Consider the following 20,211-nt stretch of genomic DNA (forward strand, 5'->3'; position numbering starts at 1 on the left):
TTTGACTTTTTTTTTTTAAATGCAACAATTCACTGAAGAACATTAAAAGAACAATGTGAAATGAGCAGGCAATTTTATAAGGTGGTAAGATAAATAACTATCAAATTATCTATTGCTTTATTGTAACTGTACCGGAAATGACTTTAACGAGGTTCACTCTGACATGTGCCCATTGTGTTACTGAACTTCACAATAATTTATTTGTTTTAATACTGTTCAAAAGAAAATAAAGATCTTTCATATAAATGAAAAGGGGAGTTGAGGAAGAAAACCTAAGAGTTGACACTGACCCTGAACTTAGGAGCCAGGATTACATCAGGAGAATGTCAGGACTTGAATTGTGAGATGGACCTGGTTCGTGGGGATGGTGCTGACTTGGTTTTGGGAATATTTGATTTAAGTGCTGGTGAGTATCCTGTTGGAGATGTCTGGCAGGTCATTGGAAATGGGGAACTAGAGCTCAGGACATACAGATAATGGGAGTAGGGTAAACGGGGATGTTAAAGCTGTAAGAGTTGTTATGATATCTTTGAAAGAAATTCTTATATGTAGGAAAAGGAGGCTTAGAGCAGTTTTCATTATAATAATTGGCATTTGTTTTATACCCTTACTGTATGCTGAGCACTTTCTCACGTGCTGAGCACTCTGTATACCTTGTCTTGGGTGATATTTACAACCCTCTAGATGAATGTTATTATTCCTGAGAGGCTATGCTATGTCCCAGTCAAATAACAGAACCAGGAAACAGATACACCTGTCTGCTTCTAAATCTTATCCTTTTAACATCTAAGACACACCGCCTTTTAGTTGTTGGAGAGAGAGTGTCGAGGAGGATGAAGAATCCATAAAATGAGAACTGAGAATGGCTGGGGATCATCCAATCCAACTCCTTGGTCTTAAACTCAGGAAACTAAAACCGGAAGACTTAAGGATTTGTTTCGATTCATGAAACTGGATGATAGAATTACTTTAGCCACCACTGATTTGCCAGGTGTTCTAGTGAAATACTTCAAATAGAAGTTTTTTTTGTTTTGTTTTGTTTTGTTTTTTTGTATGAGAGCCTGTTAAAAGTTTGAAATTTATTGTGAAATTTCCTGTTTTGTTCTTTAAATGTAAATAGATACTTCATTTTTATCTCGTAATGTATCAGCCAATATTTATTGGTTTAACTTTTTATTTGGAACTAACGTTAGATCTTCAGAGCAGTTGGGAGATTAGTAGAGAGAGCTCCTGCAGGTCCTTCATGCAGTCATTTGAATTGTTCTGGTAGAAGTAGTGCTTCCATTTTCTGTGGCTTCTCTCAAGACTTTGTCTTTAATTTTCGGTACTTTGATTATATAGTCTCTAGGCTAGAATTTCTCTGGTTTTATCCTGTTTGGAGTTCACTGAACTTCTTGAATCCATAAGTTTATATCTTTCAGTTGAGGAGTTTTCCTCTATTTCTTCAAATAATTTTTCAGCATTTCTTCTCTCCCTTTGGAGAACCTATTAGTTCAGTTTTCAGCGTTTTTGGCATGCTGCTTGGGGTCCCAGCCACATTTGTATACCTCAAGCATGAGCATAGGAATTCCTAGACAGCTTGACGGGGGTCATTTTCCAGAGCTCCTTCCTCTTTTCGATTTCCTGGGGCTTTAGAAAGCCTGCCCTGTTGGGCTTTTCCCTCAAGGGCATCCACATTGCAGGGCTGCCAATGGGAGGAGGAAACCAGAAATTAACAGATTTTCACTCTACTCTCATAGGACTGGGACTGCAGGTCTTCTAATAAGAGAGGGAGGTTCACACCCCTCAGAGTTTTAGGTGCCTATGTCCCCACTCCTGGGGTCTGGGACATAAGAAAATGAAGAAAAGGGGAGGGAAAGCAAAAATGAGGAATTTCTTCCACTCTCTCTGAGTGTTAGGAGACCCCTTTTCTATTCCTCAAGACACAACCTGAGGGCTTCCTCTAGAGCTCTCTGTCCACACCAGCACCTGCCTCTACTGGGCTGGGGGAGGTCAGAGGAGGAAACAGTGGGAAGCTTGCCACTGCTTAGGTGGTATTTTGAATTGTGGTGTTCTTCTTTAATCTGCCTGCAGCTGTTTACTTTTTGGGCTCCTTGTATAGCTGCTCCATTACAGTCTGTATGATTTCTTTTTAAAAATTTTTTTGTCAAAAAAAAAAAATTTTTTTTTGTCTATCATTGTGAGCTCATGGACTTGTATCTGTTTGTTTTGACTCATTACAGCCAGTATTCTTTTGTTGCTCAGTTTGTCCCATCTCAGCTAGTGGGAGCTCTTTACATTGGCTACTGTCCTTCCAGCATGATTCCAGGATTTTTTGAAAGCATTCTGGATTTTCCATTAAGTTCTGGCACAACAAGATGTCCTAAGCTCATCTTTTCATTGTCTGGCTCAGACCAGAAATAAACTCTTTTTCTAAGGACTCCTGATTCATTTTAATGAAAAATGATGTTTAGAGATTGTACTCTGGGCAGTAAAGGAACTCATTGCTACAGGGTTGCCCTTGATTGTTTCTTTAGCAACTTTTAAAATTACAGAAACATTCCATTTTCTTTATAGAACATTTGGACATATAAATATATAAGGAAATTAAAATTACCCTTAATTTTCCACTTAGAACCTTGGCTTTTGAAACTATTTTTTAATTAGAACTGTTACACGTTCTGAATATTAGAACTTTCTCATTCTCGTTTTGTTGTTTTTTGTTTTTTAAGTAGTCTCCATGCCCAGCTTGGAGCCCAGTGTGGGGCTTGAACTCACGACCCTGAGATCAAGAGTCGGACACTCAACCAACTTAGCCACCCAGGTGCCCCTCATTCTGGTTTTTGTTTTTGTTTTTGTTTTTTCATTTTTATTTATTTTTTTAAATCACTTTCAGAAGATCAGAGACTGGAGGCCCTCTGAATGTCTAGCAAACTCTAAAATTAACAAACAGCATGTTATTTCATATACAAATAAATTATCCAGAACACAGTTGAATGTTCCCTTCTGAGAGTGGTGATGGATTGATTTAGGAGTTTTTCTGTAATAAAATAAATTTCTTTAGAAATAAGGCCAAGAAAGAAGAGACTCAGAGAATTATATATCCACTATAAGATAGAACATCTTTGTTACATGTTTCATGTAAACTTTTAAAAAGACTGTTAGGCAATTTGAAAGCATGGTAAACCATATGAAGTCCCATTTTTCTTTTTTTACATAATTTAGCCAACTTTGTGTTAGGTGATACTATTAACCAGGATGGGGAATATAAAAGCCATTGGCATGTTTGGGGGGAATAATGAGATTTTTTAAAAGCAGTTTTATTGAGATATAATTCATAGCCTATAACACCCTTTTAAAAATGTACAATTCAGTGCTTTTTGGTATATTTGGAGATTTATGCAGCCATCACCATAGTCTGATTTTAGTCTGCTTTCATCACCATAAAATGAGACCCCACATCTTGTTTAATGGTGATGAACCTCCTGCCTTTATGGATTTGCCTTTTCTGAACAAGTCGTTTAAGTGGAATCATATATATTTGGCTTTAGCCTTTTTTTTTTTTTTTTTTAAGATTTATTTATTTATTCATTCAGAGAGAGCGAGAGAGAGGCAGAGACACAGGCAGAGGGAGAAGCAGGCTCCATGCAGGAAGCCCTATGTGGGACTCGATCCCAGGTCTCCAGGATCACACCCTGGGCTGTAGGCGGCGCCAAACCGCTGCGCCACCGGGGCTGCCCTGGCTTTAGCTTCTTTTACTTAATGTTTTCAAGGCTCATCCATGTCGTAGTATATTATCAGTTCTTCATTTCTTTTTATGGCCAAACAGTATTCCATTGTGTAGATAATGCCACATTTTGTTTATGCATTCATCAGTTGATGGACATTTTGGCTATTTCTACTTTTTGACTATTATGAATAATGCTACTATGAACAAGCACCTGTGTACAAGTTTTTGTGTGGACATGTGTTTTCAGTTCTTTTGGATATAGGTGTAGGAGTGGAATTGCTGGATCATATGGTGGATCTATGTTAAAACTTTTGAGGAATTACCAGACTGTTTTCCAAAGTGGCTGCACCATTTTATTTTCACAACAGCAGTGTTTGTTTACATCATCGCCAACACTTCTTAGTGTTTGTCTTTTTCAATTATAGTCATCCTATTGCTTGTGAACTATTATTGTGGTTTTGATATTTATCTATCAGGTGAATAATGAAATTGAGCATCTTTTTATGTGCTTGTTGGCCTTTTATATACCTTCTCTGAAGTAATATCTATTCAAATTCTTTGCCCATTTTTTAATTGTGTTCTTTGTCTTTATTGCTGAATTGTAACAGTTCTTAATTCTGGATACAAGTCTCTTATTATGTATATGATTTGCAAATATTCTCTCTTACTTTGTGAGTCATTGTTTTACTTTCTGATGGTGTTTATTGAAGCACATGAGTTTATTTTTGATGAAGTACATTTTTCTGTATTTTCTTTTTTGTCAATTTTATTTATTTTTTAAAAGGATTTTATTTCTTGGGCAGCCCGGGTGACTCAGCGGTTTAGCACCTGCCTTCAGCCCAGGGTGTGATCCTGGAGACCCAGGATCGAGTCCCACGTCAGGCTCCCTGCATGGAGCCTGCTTCTCCCTCTGCCTGTGTCTCTGCCTCTCTCTCTCTGTGTGTCTCATGAATAAATAAATAAAATATTTAAAAAATAAAAAAATAAAAGGATTTTATTTCTTTATTTGAAAGAGTGAGAGTGAGAGAGAGAGCCAGCACAAGCAGGGGGTGGGGTTTGGGCAAAGGGAGAAGTAGACTCCCTACTGAACAGGGAACCTGAAGCAGGGTTCAATCCCAGGCTGGGATCATGACCTGAGTCAAACGCAGATGCTTAACCGACTGAGCCATGCAGGCACCCCATGTCACTTTAACTTTTTGTGTTGATACCTAAGAAACCTTTTACTGACTTTTAAGATGTAAGATTTATTCCAATGTTTTCTTCTAAGAGTTTATAGTTTTAGTTCTTACATTTTGGATTAATTTTTGTATATAGTGTGAGGTTAGGGATCTGACTTTTTTCTTTTCCCTTTGGTGTTCCAGTTCACCATTTACCAAGACTTTTATTTCCCCCATTGAGTTATCTTGGCACCCTGCTCAAAAATCAGTTGTCCATAAGTGTAGGGATATTATTTGTGAATTCTAATCCATTGCTCTATGTCTATCCTTATGTCAGTACTGTACCTTTTTTTTTTTTTTTTTTTAAGTAATCTCTACACCCAATGTGGAGCTTGAACTCATGACCCCAAGGTCAAAAATCAGGTGCCCTAAGTACTGTACTTTGTGTGCTTGCTCCATACTTTATAGTTAAGTTTTGAAATTAGGTCTATAATTTCCTTCAACTATGTTTCGTAGTTTTTACTATACTATTTTTGTTTTATTGTTTTTAATGCTATCTTAGATACAGTTAGTTTCTTAATTTTACTTTTGAATTGTTTATTCCTTGTGCTTAGATATACAATTGATTTTTTAAAAATGTTATCTGGGGCGCCTGGGTGGCTTAGTTGGTTAAGCTTCCAACTCTTGATTTCTGCTCAGGTCTCAGGGTCCTGGGATTGAGCCATGCATCCAGCTCTCAGTACTCAGCAGGGAGTCTGCTTGAGGATTTATCTCCCTTTACCCCTCCCCCCACTCAGGTGTTTTTTCTCTCTCTCTCTCTCTCACCCTTTGTCTCTCAAATAAAAATAAATCTTAAAAAAAATACAGCAAAAAATTTTTTGTATCCTGCAAGTTGGCTGAACTCATTTGTTGGTTATAATTGTGTTTTTTGTGGCTCACTTAGGATTTTCTACATACAAGATCCTTTCGTTTGCAAATAAAGATAGTTTTGTTCCTTTCCAGTCTGATGCTGGAAATTTGAGGTGAATGAGGACGTCTGTTGGACATGTCCAGGAAAGAATTAGATATATGAGATTGGAACCAAGGGAAGACTGAGGCAGGAGATAGAAATCTGAGGGCCATTATCATCTTTCGGATAGGGCAGTCTGGAGGCTGGAAGCCAGATTGAAGAAAATTGAGTAAATTGGAGGTGAGATAACAGAGATAGCTAGCTACTATCGAGGGACAAATGAGAAGAAAAGAGCCTCAAAAAAGTAAGCTTATAGTTTTTCAAAATATGGTTTGTGGACCACCTGCATTTAAACTACTTGGAATAGTTGTTAAAAATATATTTTCCTGTGTTCCATCCCAGGCCCTGTGGATTAGACTGTCTGTGGGTGGATGTCAGCGTCCTTTATTTTATTTTATTTTATTTTATTTTATTTTATTTTATTTTATTATTTTATTTTATTTTATTTTATTTTATTATTTTATTTTATTTTATTTTATTTTATTATTTTATATTTTATTTTATTTTATTTTATTTTATTTTATTTATTAATTTTTTAAAAGATTTTATTTATTCATGAGAGACACAGAGAGAGAGAGAGAGAGAGAGAGAGAGAGGCAGAGACACAGGCAGAGGGAGAAGCAGGCTCCATGCAGGGAGCCTGACGTGGGACTCGATCCCGGGTCTTCAGGATCACGCCCTGGGCTGAAAGCGGTACTAAACTGCTAGGCCACCCAGGCTGCCCGTGTCTCACATTTTAAACTGTTCTCACATAGTAAGTCTTAGGCACACAGAAATTGGAGTCACTGACTAAAGGAATTCCACAGTTGAGCCTGAGAGAGCATGGGAAAAAACACAAATGTTTTTGTAGCTTTGGCAGGAACAATGAAGAGGGTGGAGTTGAAGAGTGAGAAGAGAGAAGAACCAAACTCCCTGAGAAAGGTGGTGTTTGGAATATAGATGAAAGGATTGGCCTTAAATACAAGGAGACTTGGTTTTCTCCTAGGGCTAGTGATCGCGTACAAAGTTTGAAAGCTCTGAAAGCCATCTAACCCATTTCCTCAGATCATATATGGGAAAACATACCTAAAAGGGCAACGTGATGCCCAGGCTCTGTAATCAATTCTCTAATAATATCAAGTACAATGTGATTTTCTCCCTTCCCAGTTTATTGCTGTTTATACTACCTCATACTAATGTGCTGCTCGTATTCATTTCTGTGTAGAGTTAGTTTGGTTTTAGCTGGGCTTTAATCAAGAACCTGTCTTCTGTCATCATGTGCTGTTTTGTTCACTTTATCTCAGCCTTACAAAGATTTTTAAGAAATACAAAAAGAAAACAGCTCTTGAATGCACATATGAGCCTCTGCCACCATGACTGGGATAGTGGATTGAAATATCAGCCATAAGCTTTTCCTCACAAGGAACAGGAAAATGGAGTAATGTGTACAGAACCAGAAAGCTCCCATATTTATTAATTTCTTCCTTCTAGAATAGACTAATCACAATAGTGACGGTCATTTATTCAGTACTTAAAAAAAAAAAAAGATGTTATTAGTTCATGAGAGAGAGAGAGAGGAGCAGGCAGGCAGAGACACAGGCAGAGGGAGAAGCAGGCTCCATACAGGAAGCCTGATGTGGGATTCGATCCTGGGACTCCAGGATCATGCCCTGGGCCGAAGGCAGGCGCTCAATTGCTGAGCCAGCCAGGTGTCCCTTTCAGTGACTTTTGTTACCTAGAACTATGCTCGGTACTTTACATTAATTATCCTAATTTTTTAAAATAAGAAAACCCTAAAGTAGTATTATGATCCAAACTGTAAGTGAAGAAAGTCAACCTCAGTGATTATGTTAAGTAGTTCAGAGAAACAAAGTTAAGTGTCAGAACCAGAATTCAAACTCAGGTTTGCATATCTGGCCCCCAAGTCTATGCCTTTCTCTGTACGTGGGACTGTGTTGGAAGAAGAATTAACAGTAGCATCCAAAATAAAATCTTGGTCCCTAGCACTAAATCCACAGTACTTCCATTGTATAACTTCAGTGATGGATAACATTTTAGGACTGAGATCTTATTTTGTAATATTTATATTGCTTTGATAACTTAAATCTGTAAACAAGGTTGCTGAATGTTGACACACAATACTTTCTTTTTCCTTACAAGAGTCTATTACTTGAATGGTGATTTCTGAAGTTCTTTTTTCTTGTAGAAAAACCATGCCAGATGGATCATCTGGATCGAATCCTTCTGTCTGGCATCTATAACGTACGCAAGGGAAAGACCCAGCTGCATAAGTGGGCTGAACGCCTAGTTGTTCTCTGTGGCACCTGCCTCATCGTTTCCTCAGTGAAGGATTGTCAGACTGGAAAGATGCACATTTTGCCTCTGGTTGGGGGAAAGGTAAGACTCATAAAAAATGAATTATTCTTCATTTGTTTGATCTTCTTAATTTAAATCACATTTGCTTTTCAGCACTTTACCCACATCTTTTTAAAGAAGCCAGGATTAATATTATTTAAGATTGCATTATAAAGTTTGTTTTTTAGAGTTCTTAGGTTTAACCAGAAGAAACCTACTCAGGCTAAATTTTTTTTTTTTAAGGTTTTATTTATTTCCTCATGAGAGACAGAGAGAGAGAGAGAGAACCAGAGACACAGGCAGAGGGAGAAGCAGGCTCCACACAGGGAGCCCGACATGGGACTCGATCCCAGGTGTCCAGGATCACGCCCTTGGCTGAAAGTGGTGCCAAACCACTGAGCCACCGGGCTGCCCCTAAATTTTTTTTTTTTAGATTCATTTATTGGGACACCTGGGTAGCTCAGTGGTTGGGTGTCTGTCTTCAGCTCAGGGCGTAATCCTGGGGTGCAGAGATCAAGTCCCACATCGGGGAGCCTGCTTCTCCCTCTGCCTATGTCTCTGCCTCTCTCTCCCTGTGTCTCTCATGAATAAATAAATAAAATCTTTAGAAAAACTTAAAAGATTTATTTATTTATTTTAGAGAGAGTGTGCAAGCAAGGAGAGGGCAAAGGGAGAGGGAGAAGAGAAGCAGACTCCCTGCTGAGTGCAGAACCAATGCTGGGTTCAATCTCACAATCTCATGATCTCACAACCTCAAGACCCATGAGATCATGACCTGAGCTGAAACCAAGTCAGATGATTAACCGATGGAGCCACCCAGGCATGCCACCCACTCAGGCTAATTTAAACATAAAACAAGTTTATTTATATCATAGATTTTCTGGGAGGTCCAAAGTCTGTCCATACCCCAAATTCTGCTGTGGAACCCATTTGTTGATACCTCTGCCTCTACTGCTAGGTAGGCACTGATTACACCCAGATAGAGTGCTGCCACTTGTAGCCTCCTGCCACATCCATCCCCAAAATAGATTCTTTCCAGCTTCTCCTTTTTCCTCATTAGAATAAAATTGAAAGTCAGGAGTGGTCACAAGCACCTCTCTAGCACCTCTCTAGACCTCTCTAGTCTATTTCTGGACTGTGCTAGAGAATTCCCCATCCTAGGCAGAGAGTTCACTTGCAAGTCTGTCAAGCTGAAAGATGACTGGAAACAGATATGTTAATATTTATATGAAGCTATACATCATTTTGTTTATTTTCCATGTTGAATATCACAAAACAGTCTGAATTTTAGAAAACTTCCAGACAAAGTGACCTAGTGAATTTATGCTTTGAGATGTCCAAAATGGTCCAGATGCACAGCAATATAGATAAAATATATTCAAAATGTAAATATATAAAAAGACATAGCTAGGTTATAGAATATAAAATAGAAATGTACATGGTGAGTGGGTCTGAATCTGAGGGCCTCCTGGGTTCTGGGCCTGAAAGGTTGTGCCAGTCTTATATAAGTTTTTGGGTTTAAAAGTCCTCTGTTGATGAGAGGAACCTGGACTAGGCTTATTCCTTGAACAGGAGATGAATGGTAGATTCTCTGCTCCCAAAGGAATGCTGGAGATAACAAAAATAAAAGAATAACCAGCCCCAAAACTGCTGTTAACAAACTTACTGGAACCAAGTCTTGTTCTAGCTGTGGTTCTAGAGAGGTGGAAGGACTCAGTTATGTGATCTGTGACCAGATTTGTGACCAGGAAGTGAACAAGCCCCCACTGAATGAATGTGCACACTCCAGTATCAACCAGGGGCAGGAACCTGGTTCAGTCTTGGAGGCTAAAAGATAGAATGAAAAAAATAGGTTAAAAAAAAAAGATATCCCCCTGCCCCCCAAAAAGAAAAGAATACAACAAAGGAAAGGAAATTCAAAGAGAAGGTACAAAAAATAAGAAACAGTGATGAGTGCAGATATTGATAAAATATAGTGGTAAAGTTAATACTGATTGTAAAAAGTTTAAATTTTTGTATTTTATCATTTTTATATATTTTAAATGATTTTATTTATTCATGAGGGACACAGAGAGAGGCAGAGACATAGGCTTGTGAGGAGCCCGATGTGGTACTTGATCCCAGGACCCCAGGACCACGACCTGAGCCAAAAGGAGATGCTCAATCACTGAGCCACCCAAGAGCTCTTTTGTATTTTAAATATAATTTAAGCTACTAATGCTCAAACTACCCTGAATGATATTTAAGATGTAGTGGTATGTTCAATGAGTAACATGTGATACAGTCTTGGAATAAGAGAATAGAAACACCAAGTAACTTTTAACTTTATTAGGAAAAAACCTTAAGTATGAATGTAAAAATTTATAGGATAGCCACTAAAAGTAGAATGGGAAAAGAAAATATCAAAAATTTATAATGCTAAAAGAAGGCAGGAAAAGAATGGAGAGAAAGGAACAAAATGATTAGGTGATGAATTATCATAAATTATAGTGACAGGAACATATCGAAATATATCCGTAATGATACTAATTGTGATTGTCAAGTTGTCATTTAAAATCCCAGTACTTGTTATAAGAGATCTTCCCAACACTTAGAAGATTGAATGTGAAATGGTGGGAAAATTGTGCTAATCAAATAGCAACCAAAAGAAAATTGGTTATATTAACATCATACAAAACATTTTTTAAAAAAGATGTTTGTTTATTTATTTGGGGGAGAGAGAGCATGGGCCAGGGGAGGGGCAGAGGGAGAAGGAGAAGCAGACACCCTGCTGAGCAGGGAGCCCTACATAGGGCTTGATCTTAGGACCCCAAGATCATGACTTGAGTGGAAGGCAGACAGCGGACACTTAACTGAGCCATCCAGATGTCTCCATACAAAACATTTTAATGAGAGTTTATCTGCAACAAAGGACTGTCTCCAGAATACATAAAGAACTTTTATACCACAGTGAGACAAAGTCAGATAACCTAGTAAAAAGGCAGAAGAGTTGAGCAGATCCTTTACCAGTGAAGATCTTCAGATGGCAAGTAAGTACATAGGAAGATTCTCACCATTATGAGTCATTAGGGAAATGCAAGTCAATATCACAGAGAGATTCTACTATACTGCTAGGATAACTAAAATCAAAAGACTGATAAGTACCAAATTTAGCAAAGATGAGGAGCAACTGGAATGCTCCTACATCATTGATGGGAGTACAGTCACTTTGGAAAACAGTTTTTCATTTCTTATAAACTTAAACATATGCATATCAGATGGCCCAGCATTTCTCATAGGTATTGGGAAATGAACATCTGTCTTTACAAAGACTTTAAGTGAATGTTCATAGCAGCTTTATTCACAGTTGTCAAAAACCATATGTTCATTGACTACTGGTGAAAATGATAAACAAATGTGGCACATTCCACACAATGGAATATTACTGAGCAATAAAAAGGAATAAACTGCTGATATACATCAAAATAAGGATGAATCTCAAAAGCATTTTTTTTTAAAGATTTATTTATTTAGTTTAGAGCACGTGTGTGCAAAAGAGGGAAAAAGAAAGGTAGAGAGTGTGAGTGCAAGGGCGGGAGTGGGGGGAAGCAGAGGGAAAGGCAGAAAGAGAATCTCAGATTTACAAACCTTTCTCAGTATTTGATTTTATGAGTATATTTTTCTGTGTCAAATATCCCATAGTAAAATATTTAAAAGATTGTTCTAAAACAGTCATTAGTATCTGTTCTTCATTTCAATAAGATCCTTTATTTTGACACTGATTTGCATGATTTATTACTAATACAAAATATTCCTATTGTGAGCATTGCAATTGAATGTTATGAATATTATTTAATTTTATTGGGATCTTTTCTTTTTTTTAAGATTTTATTTATTGGAGAAAAAGCATGAGCATGCAAGAGTGGTGGGGAGAGACAGAGGGAGAGGGACAAGCAGACTCCTTGCTGAACACGAAGTCCAAAGTAGGGCTCCATCTCAGGACCCTGGTGATATCATGACCTGAGCCAAATTCAGATATTTTTTTTTCTTTTTTTAAGATTTTATTTATTTATTTATGAGAGAGAGGGAGAGGAGAGAGGCAGAGACACAGGCAGAGACACAGGCAGAGGGAGAAGCAGGCTCCATGAAGGGAGCCTGATACAGGATTTGATCCCGGGACCCCAGGATCATGCCCTGGGCCAAAGGCAGGCACTAAACCACCGAGCCACCCAGGGATCCCCAAAGTCAGATGCTTCACTGACAGAGCCACCCAGGTCGTCTTATTGGGATCTTTTCTGCTTAAATTGTTTTGTTTCTGCTATTTGATTCAGTCTTTACTTGGCACCAGAAACCTAATGATTTATGAGTATAATTTGGAAGTTTGCAGCTGACTCACCAAGATTCAATAGTTAGGACATATCAAAGTGAGATGTCAGACAAAGATGTAAGTGGTTCCATAACTATAAAGACTTCATCTTCATCAAAGCTATGTGAATTGGGTTGTTGGATTTGGGGGGAGAAATGCTTTGAAGAGAACAACTATTGTGCTATGAATCCCTATAGCCACCTCAATGGGAAATGGAGGAGGTTTCTGCCTTTTTCTTCAGTCTAGTGAAAGAGGTTTCAGCAGAACTCATGAGAGCTAAATATGGGTACCCTGAAGTAAGGGGACCATAGTGGATTGGTATCCTGCCCTCTGACCAAGAAGTCTTGAGGCCAAGACATGAGTCTGTCACCAGAACAGCCAGGTAGCCTAAGAGCCTAGCTCACCATTGGGATCATTGTGTGCTCCTTGGGTTTGTTAGTATGTGACCCAGATGGGTTGAGAGAAAAAAGGCCAGTGGGTGGATTCTCTTAGAACTTGTCTAGTAGGTCCATCTTGAAGGGGAAATAGACTTCCCTTGAGGACAGGCTGTCAGTGGACTACAGGATTCCTTCATGTCTGAGGAGGGAGTAGTCAACTGCTGGAATAGCATGCATTAGCCAGGTCAAGGGATCTGTAAGTGAGAAGCCATTGTTGTTTGGATTAGGGTGGGGGTGACCAAAAGAACCCTTAAAAAGACCTATTGAGGAAAAGCCTCCATTTAAAATCTGCTAGGGCCAGATCTGTGAAGTCAGGTTATGACTCTGCTTGTCTAGTAAGAACAAGACAAGCAGAGCTTTTATCTTTCCTGTCATTCCTCCCCTTCTACTTCAGCCCTGGAGGAAGTAAAAAATGACATCTAGCCCAGCGCTAAGTAAGAGAGGAAAGGAGTGCAAAGAGCAGACCAGGGCACTCTGCAGGTAGGCAGCTACCTCCATGGCACTGCAGTATGGGTGGAGAGGGTTGGAACTGTCTTCCTTTTGCAGTGGAGACTTTGGCTCTTGCCACGTGGGTCTAGAGACTCTTGTGTTCTGAAATGTGGCATGAGGCCTTGCATCACAGGGACTTATGCTTGCTGCTGCTGTGCATGGAATGTTCCTTGCCCAGGAGCTTTCCACCCCGACCCCCTTAGCATCTTTGTTCACGTGTTATCTCAGTGAGTCCTTCCATGACTGCCCTATTCTCCAAGCCTTTCCCCTGTTTTCTTTTTCTTGAGATTACTCATATGTTATGCTACATTATGTCACTGTTTTGGTGTTAGAGTGTTTGTTTATTCTCAAATACAAACTCCACCAAGGGCAGGGGTGTTGTTTTTCCCCTGCCTGTTTCCAGCACACAGAACAGTAGAATGTATCCACACAACAAATATTTAATTATCAAATTGAGATTATGTTGTGACTTACAGAAGAATTAATAAATACATTTACATTTATGAGTATGCCCCGAGTTCTGTTGCTTTGACATACTTGCTAAGTATGCCTTTGCTTTTTCTAAACAGCTTTATTGAGACGTAATTTATATACCGTATAATTTGCTTTTTTAAAGGGTACAATTCAGTGGCTTTTAGTCTATTCATAGAGCTTTGTGACCATCACCACAATCAATTTTAGAATACTTTCATGATCCTGAAGAGAAAGCCTGCTCTCCTTAGCCATCATCTCCCCCATTTTTTCCCCAGCCCTGAGGCACCTGGTCATCCATCTACTTCCTGTCTACACAGATTTGCTGACTCTGGATATGTCATATAAATGAAATCACAGTATACTGTTCTTTGTGACTTTCATTTCACATAATCTTTTCAAGTTCACATGTGTTAATATAATAGTGTGCATCAGTATCTTCTGTTGATGGCTAAGTAATATTCCATTGTTTGAATATACCACATTTTGTATGTATATTTACCTGTTGATGGATGGACATTGGTTTGTTTCCACCTTTGGGCTATTAGGAAATTGCTGCTCTAATTTGTGTACAAGTTTTTGTGTGGGTGTATGTTTTCAGTTCTCTTGAGTATATATCTAGGAGTGGAATTCTAGGTCACATGGTAACTCTATGTTTAACCCTTTGGGGAATTACCAGACTGTTTTCCAAAGTAGCTGCACCGTTTTACATTCCCACTGCTGTGTATGGAGGATCCCGTTTCTCCACATAACTTGCTAATACTTGTCATCTAACTTTTGTTGTTTACTATTTTAAATTCTGTCTATCCTAGCAAATGTGATGTGGTATCTTTCAGTTTTGATTGGCATTTATCTAATAAGTAGTGATGTTGAACATCATTTCTTGTCATTACTGGCCATTTCTCAATCTTCTTTGGAGAAATGTCTATTAACATCTTTTGCCTATTTTAAAAAATTGTCTTGTCCTTTGCTCTCTAACTAGGATTTTTTTTCTTGGTTCTGGTTTTCTTCCCTCCTCCTCTTCAGGTAGAAGAAGTGAAGCGGCGGCAGCATTCCCTCGCATTCAGCTCAGCTGGAGCCCAAGCTCAGACCTATCATGTCAGCTTTGAGACTCTGGCTGAGTGCCAGAGATGGCAGCGACAGGCATCCAAGGTGATAAGCTGTCAGACATCTTGTTGTGGGGAGAATGTGAAAGTCCAGTAGAAATGTATTTTGAAACAGAACTCACTCCCAAGAGTGTGAAATATAATTTTTATATATCTTACTTTAGGTCCCTGTAAGTATGTAATGGCTGAAATAATGGAAATCCACAGGTCCTAATTATTTATATTTGCGTAGTACAAAAAGCTTTTAAAAGTGTTTCCAGGTACATTTACCTTTCCTCCATCTCTGTGATAAGAATATGGGGTCTTGAATGAATTGACTGCCTGAACCACTGTGGTCAGTGATAGAGCCATTTCATCATTCCTAGCCTCGTGCTTCTCAGCCTGTATTTATTTAGCATAGCTGTGACGAACCCCTTTAAATTTGGACTTATCATGGGATGTGACCTGTGCTCCTGTCACAAAGCATTGTTCTGTATGCTGAGGATGATTAGCTTTTCAACATCATTTCTGCTTTTTTAATCTTTAAAGATGAAGTGCTCTAAAATTATGTTGCACTTTCAAATTCTCTTGTTATCCTAGCTATCTTTGCAGAATTTTAGCACATTTTTCCTTTTGGAGCTAAATAGTTACATAAAGGATCATTTTGTGTAATGAGATGCCATAAAACATGAATGACTTTTCCAGTGTTATTTTGTTTGATTTTTAGACCAATTTTCACAACCCATCTTTTATAAGCATGCCGTTATAGAAATAAAAACTTGTTTTGGTTTTATTGAATTTTCTGTACATATATTGTAGTGGTAATAAAATCTCTTCAAAATAAAACTAGTCTCAATTTTAAGTAGCCATTCCATTCTGTTGACCTTACAAAGAGAAGTTAATATTTTTTGAGCATCTTTTGCATACTGAGCAATGTACTGTATGCTGGATTATTTAATTTTATCCTCACACCAGATGCAGAAACTGCACTAGTAAGTAGCAGAGTCGTGTGGATACAGAAGGCCATGGCTTTCAAAATGACACTGCCTCCCAAAGTTTTGTGTAGTTATTTTGAATGCTGTCAACTTCTTGGGTGAAATGTTAACTTTCCATTTTTATGATTTGTATTTTTTGAGTTTTTACTTATAGGCACTGTAACTTACACCATTGTGTGTTTCATGCAGGTTATGGTTTTAGGAAAAACAGAAACGGATTTTTATAAATGAATAATTAGATGTCATTACCTATTTCTCTTTCCCATTTTTAAAATTACCACCTTTTTGTGTAAATGTTATTTGTTCCTGTGCTGGATGAGAGACATTTGGTGCTAGCTCAGATGGCTCTTGTCTTTGACTGTATTCAGGTGGTGTCCCAGCGAATCAGCACTGTTGACCTCTCATGTTACAGCCTTGAGGAGGTTCCTGAGCATCTCTTCTACAGTCAAGATATCACCTACCTCAATTTGCGACACAACTTCATGCAGTTGGAAAGACCAGGGGGCCTTGACACTCTGTACAGGTATGAGGAGAATGGGTTTCCAGACTAACTTACTCAAACCAAGTTGTGATCATTGTCTTAGTCATGTGTACCTGGAAGTGAGCATGTTTACCATCATATATATTTGAAAATTTCCTCTCCATTTTGAAGAGGAAGTAAATTTTTTTATTCATACAGTTTTTATTTAGTATTCCCTTTCCCCTCCATGAAACAGAAGATAGATGCAAATGTTCTGTTATAGAGGCAAAGTTGAGTTGCCATTGATCTGGCTACTCTTGTTACATAAATCACTGGCAGTTGATGCATGATCTGAAGCCAGGGTAAATTGAGAGATTGAGTATATGGCAAGTTTTTGAATCATAAGTGTCAAATTTAAATAACTTAAAGAAAATAGGCCTAATTTTAAGAATTCCACTCCCAGTTCAGAGCTTTTATCTTTCCTGTGTACCTGCTAATGCTAATTTCTAAGCCTTTTGACAGCTAGGAAACCTTTCTTTTATGATAAAAGAATCCTTTCACTCCTAAGGGACTATGGCCCATATATTTTCCTTTTTTTTTTTAAGATTTTATTTATTTATTCATGAGAGACACAGAAAGAGGCAGACATAGGCAGAGAGAGAAGCAGGCTCCATGCAGGGAGCTCCATGTGGGACTCGATCTTGGGTTCCCAGGATCATGCCCTGGGCTGAAGGCAGGTGCCAAACCGCTGAACCACCCGGGCATCCCTATTTTCCAATTTCTTTGTTAGAATATATTCCCCCTTCCTACCTTCCAACCACCTTACCTCCCCCCCTCCTTTAAAAGTAGATGGAAGTGAATTAATATTTGAAGTAATTGTGTGGGCTTCCTGTGAGCGGAAGAGAAGTTGGAAATTAAAGCATTCAAATTAAATGGTGATTAAAAAGATAATACACATCATGGGGTGCCTGGATGACCCAGTCGATTAAGGTTCTGGCCAGCTCAGGTCATGATCTCTGTGTCCTGGGAGCCAGCCCTGTGTCAGGCTCTGCAGTCAGTGGGGAGCCTGCTTGTTCCTGTACCTCTCCCTCTGCCCCTTTCCCACTCGTGCTTGCTCTTGCTTGCTCACTCTCTGAAATAAATAAATAAGATCTTTTTAAGAAGGTTAATACAGGGATCCCTGGGTGGTTCAGCGGTTTAACACCTGCCTTTGGCCCAGGGCATGATCCTGGAGTCCCAGGATTAAATCCCACATCAGACTCCCTGCGTAGAACCTGCTTCTCCCTCTGCTTGTGTCTCTGCCTCTCTCTTTCTCTCTCTCTCAATCTCTCTCTCTCCCCCTCTCTGTGTGTCTCTCATGAATAAACAAAATCTTTTTTTAAAAAAAAGGTTAATACACATTAAAGTTACATATTTTACTTAATAACCGATATTTCTAGAATAATTATTGGTATATAAAAACAACACAAGCTATAATTTTAAAGAAGTGGGTTTCTAGCATTTTCTTCTGAGTGACTATGGAAATGGGGTTAATCTAATTTGAGGGTTGGATTAGGAATTCCGAAGTCAAGGCACCAAGCCAAAGGAACAATCAGTACTCAAGGTCAGGAAAATTGGAAATCAAAATTTGTAAATTTGAAAAAGGAGCATTAGAATGAGGTACCAATGACTCCATTCTAGAAGCAGGTGGTACATATCATCATCGTGGAGAACACCACTTCAGCCTTACCCTCTTGCACTAGTTTAATCATTAGTGTAATACTCCTAAGTAAAATTCCCGGAGTGATTCCTGTGGATCCAGTGTATGATGATACTGTCTCTGAGTAAGACAGTATACTTTTCCTTCAGGAATGAAGCAGAAGCACTAAAAGTTACTATTTCATGTTCTCTATGAGATCATATTACAGTAAAACTCCATTTCATGTATTTGTAAGTTCTAAGGTCTTTTATTTTATATGTAGAAATTTGGTGAAGCGATTTCAAAGATGATATGACTTGATATAATTATACCAGCATGAATTTTCTTTAAGATTTTGTGCCTTTTTAAAGAGAGGAGAGAAGAACTCCACTGCCCTAGACCCGATTTCCTTGTTGGTATGGAGCCTCTCTGTTAGGCATCTCCACATTCTGTGCTGTGCACAATGTTTGGCGTGTAGTGAGTGCTCAATAGATATTTGTAAAACAAATTCTACAGTGGACGTTTAAAACAGATGGCATTTTCATTTAGTACTAGAATTTGTGTGTTTGCTTTTTAGATTTTCTCAGCTGAAGGGGCTGAATTTGTCCCACAACAAACTTGGGTTGTTTCCTGTATTGTTATGTGAGATTTCTACCCTGACTGAGCTCAACCTCTCCTGTAATGGATTTCACGACCTGCCGAGTCAGATTGGCAGTCTGCTAAAGTAAGTGTCTGACTTCTGTTGGGCTGGTGTTTTACTTGCAGAGTAAGGAGCTTGTCTGGGATTTGGAATGCATGTAGTTGCATGAGCTCTTGCAGTGAAATAAATCATGTAATTATGAGGATTCTAGTCAGCAGTTGTTACTTGCTTGCACGAGTGACCAGTTAGTTCCTCAGTTTCAACAGTAGAAGCTTTGACAATTTTTGATGTTGGAGGGACCATCCATATCAGTGATGTGTGTCGTTGAGTCTCTGTAGATAGGGTATTTTATCATTATTGGATTCATTCATTAATGAATTAGTGACATAAATCAGAGTCCATCCCTCTAGTTCTGTCCATTCCGATTAAAAGCTTTCACAAAGTGTGGTTCTGTTTTCTTCCACAGTCTTCAAACCCTCTGTCTTGATGGCAACTTTCTGACAACTTTACCTGAAGAATTGGGAAATCTGCAACAGCTTTCTTCCCTGGGAATTTCCTTCAACAACTTTAGTCAAATACCTGAAGTTTATGGGAAGCTCACTATGTTAGATAAAGTGGTTATGGCAGGAAATTGCCTGAAAGTCCTAAACCTTGGGGTGCTGAACAGGATGAGCCATATCAGACATGTGGATTTAAGGTGAGGCCATTCTCCACCATGTCTTCCTTTAAATCGACCTCTGATGGTCTTTTATGTTTTCTCTTTACTAAGACTCCTCTAAAACATATGGATTTTAGAACAGTGTATGTTTTCCAGACTGTAGTAAAGCTTCATTTTTTACTCAGTAGCAGAGACACTATGAGTAAGGTAGGTGTACCACATGATAGAGACTTTCACATTACCTTTGACGTAGGTTGTTCTGACTTACCCTCCCAGTAACATTTTATAGAATTCCCATTTCTTCTCGTCCTTGCCAATGTTGGATTTTAGCAGTATTTTTCCTTGTTGTGTCAGTGTCCTAGGAGAAAACAGTGTTTTATTTTAATCAGCATTTATTTATGAGTGAGGTTGAGCATCTTTTTAATATGCTCATTGGTAGTTTGTATTTTTCCTTAAACCTGACCATTTTTCTATTGAATCTTTGGGTTTCTTCTTGATATCTGTTGTATTGCAATTAGAATGTTAAAGGTTTTGCTATGAATTTTTTATAGTTTTTATTTTCTAGTTATAATGTTTTCCTAAAGAAAGCTGGTAAAAGACACATATGCATAGTGTTCTATCATTTACACTAAGCCATTGACATTCCTTGTAAAGAAACAGTCACAGAAAAATGTACTGAAATACAGGGGAATGAGAACATGCCTGTTCTCTATAAGTAAAGTAGAGAACCAAGAAGCCATACTC

At 38.4% G+C, this 20,211-nt stretch overlaps 1 protein-coding gene across 1 annotated transcript in view; it reads left to right on the plus strand.

The window, feature by feature from the left end:
* The window catches only part of PHLPP2 (PH domain and leucine rich repeat protein phosphatase 2), a 75,343-nt gene that overhangs the window by 26,594 nt on the left and 28,538 nt on the right, over positions 1-20,211 (plus strand). Inside the window, exons 4-8 of the mRNA XM_077889602.1 lie at positions 8,061-8,251; positions 14,978-15,103; positions 16,400-16,554; positions 18,747-18,893; positions 19,276-19,506. Of these exons, the coding sequence (XP_077745728.1) occupies positions 8,061-8,251; positions 14,978-15,103; positions 16,400-16,554; positions 18,747-18,893; positions 19,276-19,506 (850 nt within the window). The remainder of the gene's footprint in view (positions 1-8,060; positions 8,252-14,977; positions 15,104-16,399; positions 16,555-18,746; positions 18,894-19,275; positions 19,507-20,211) is intronic.

Source organism: Canis aureus, chromosome 3, assembly GCF_053574225.1.
Source record: "Canis aureus isolate CA01 chromosome 3, VMU_Caureus_v.1.0, whole genome shotgun sequence".
NCBI lineage: Eukaryota > Metazoa > Chordata > Mammalia > Carnivora > Canidae > Canis > Canis aureus.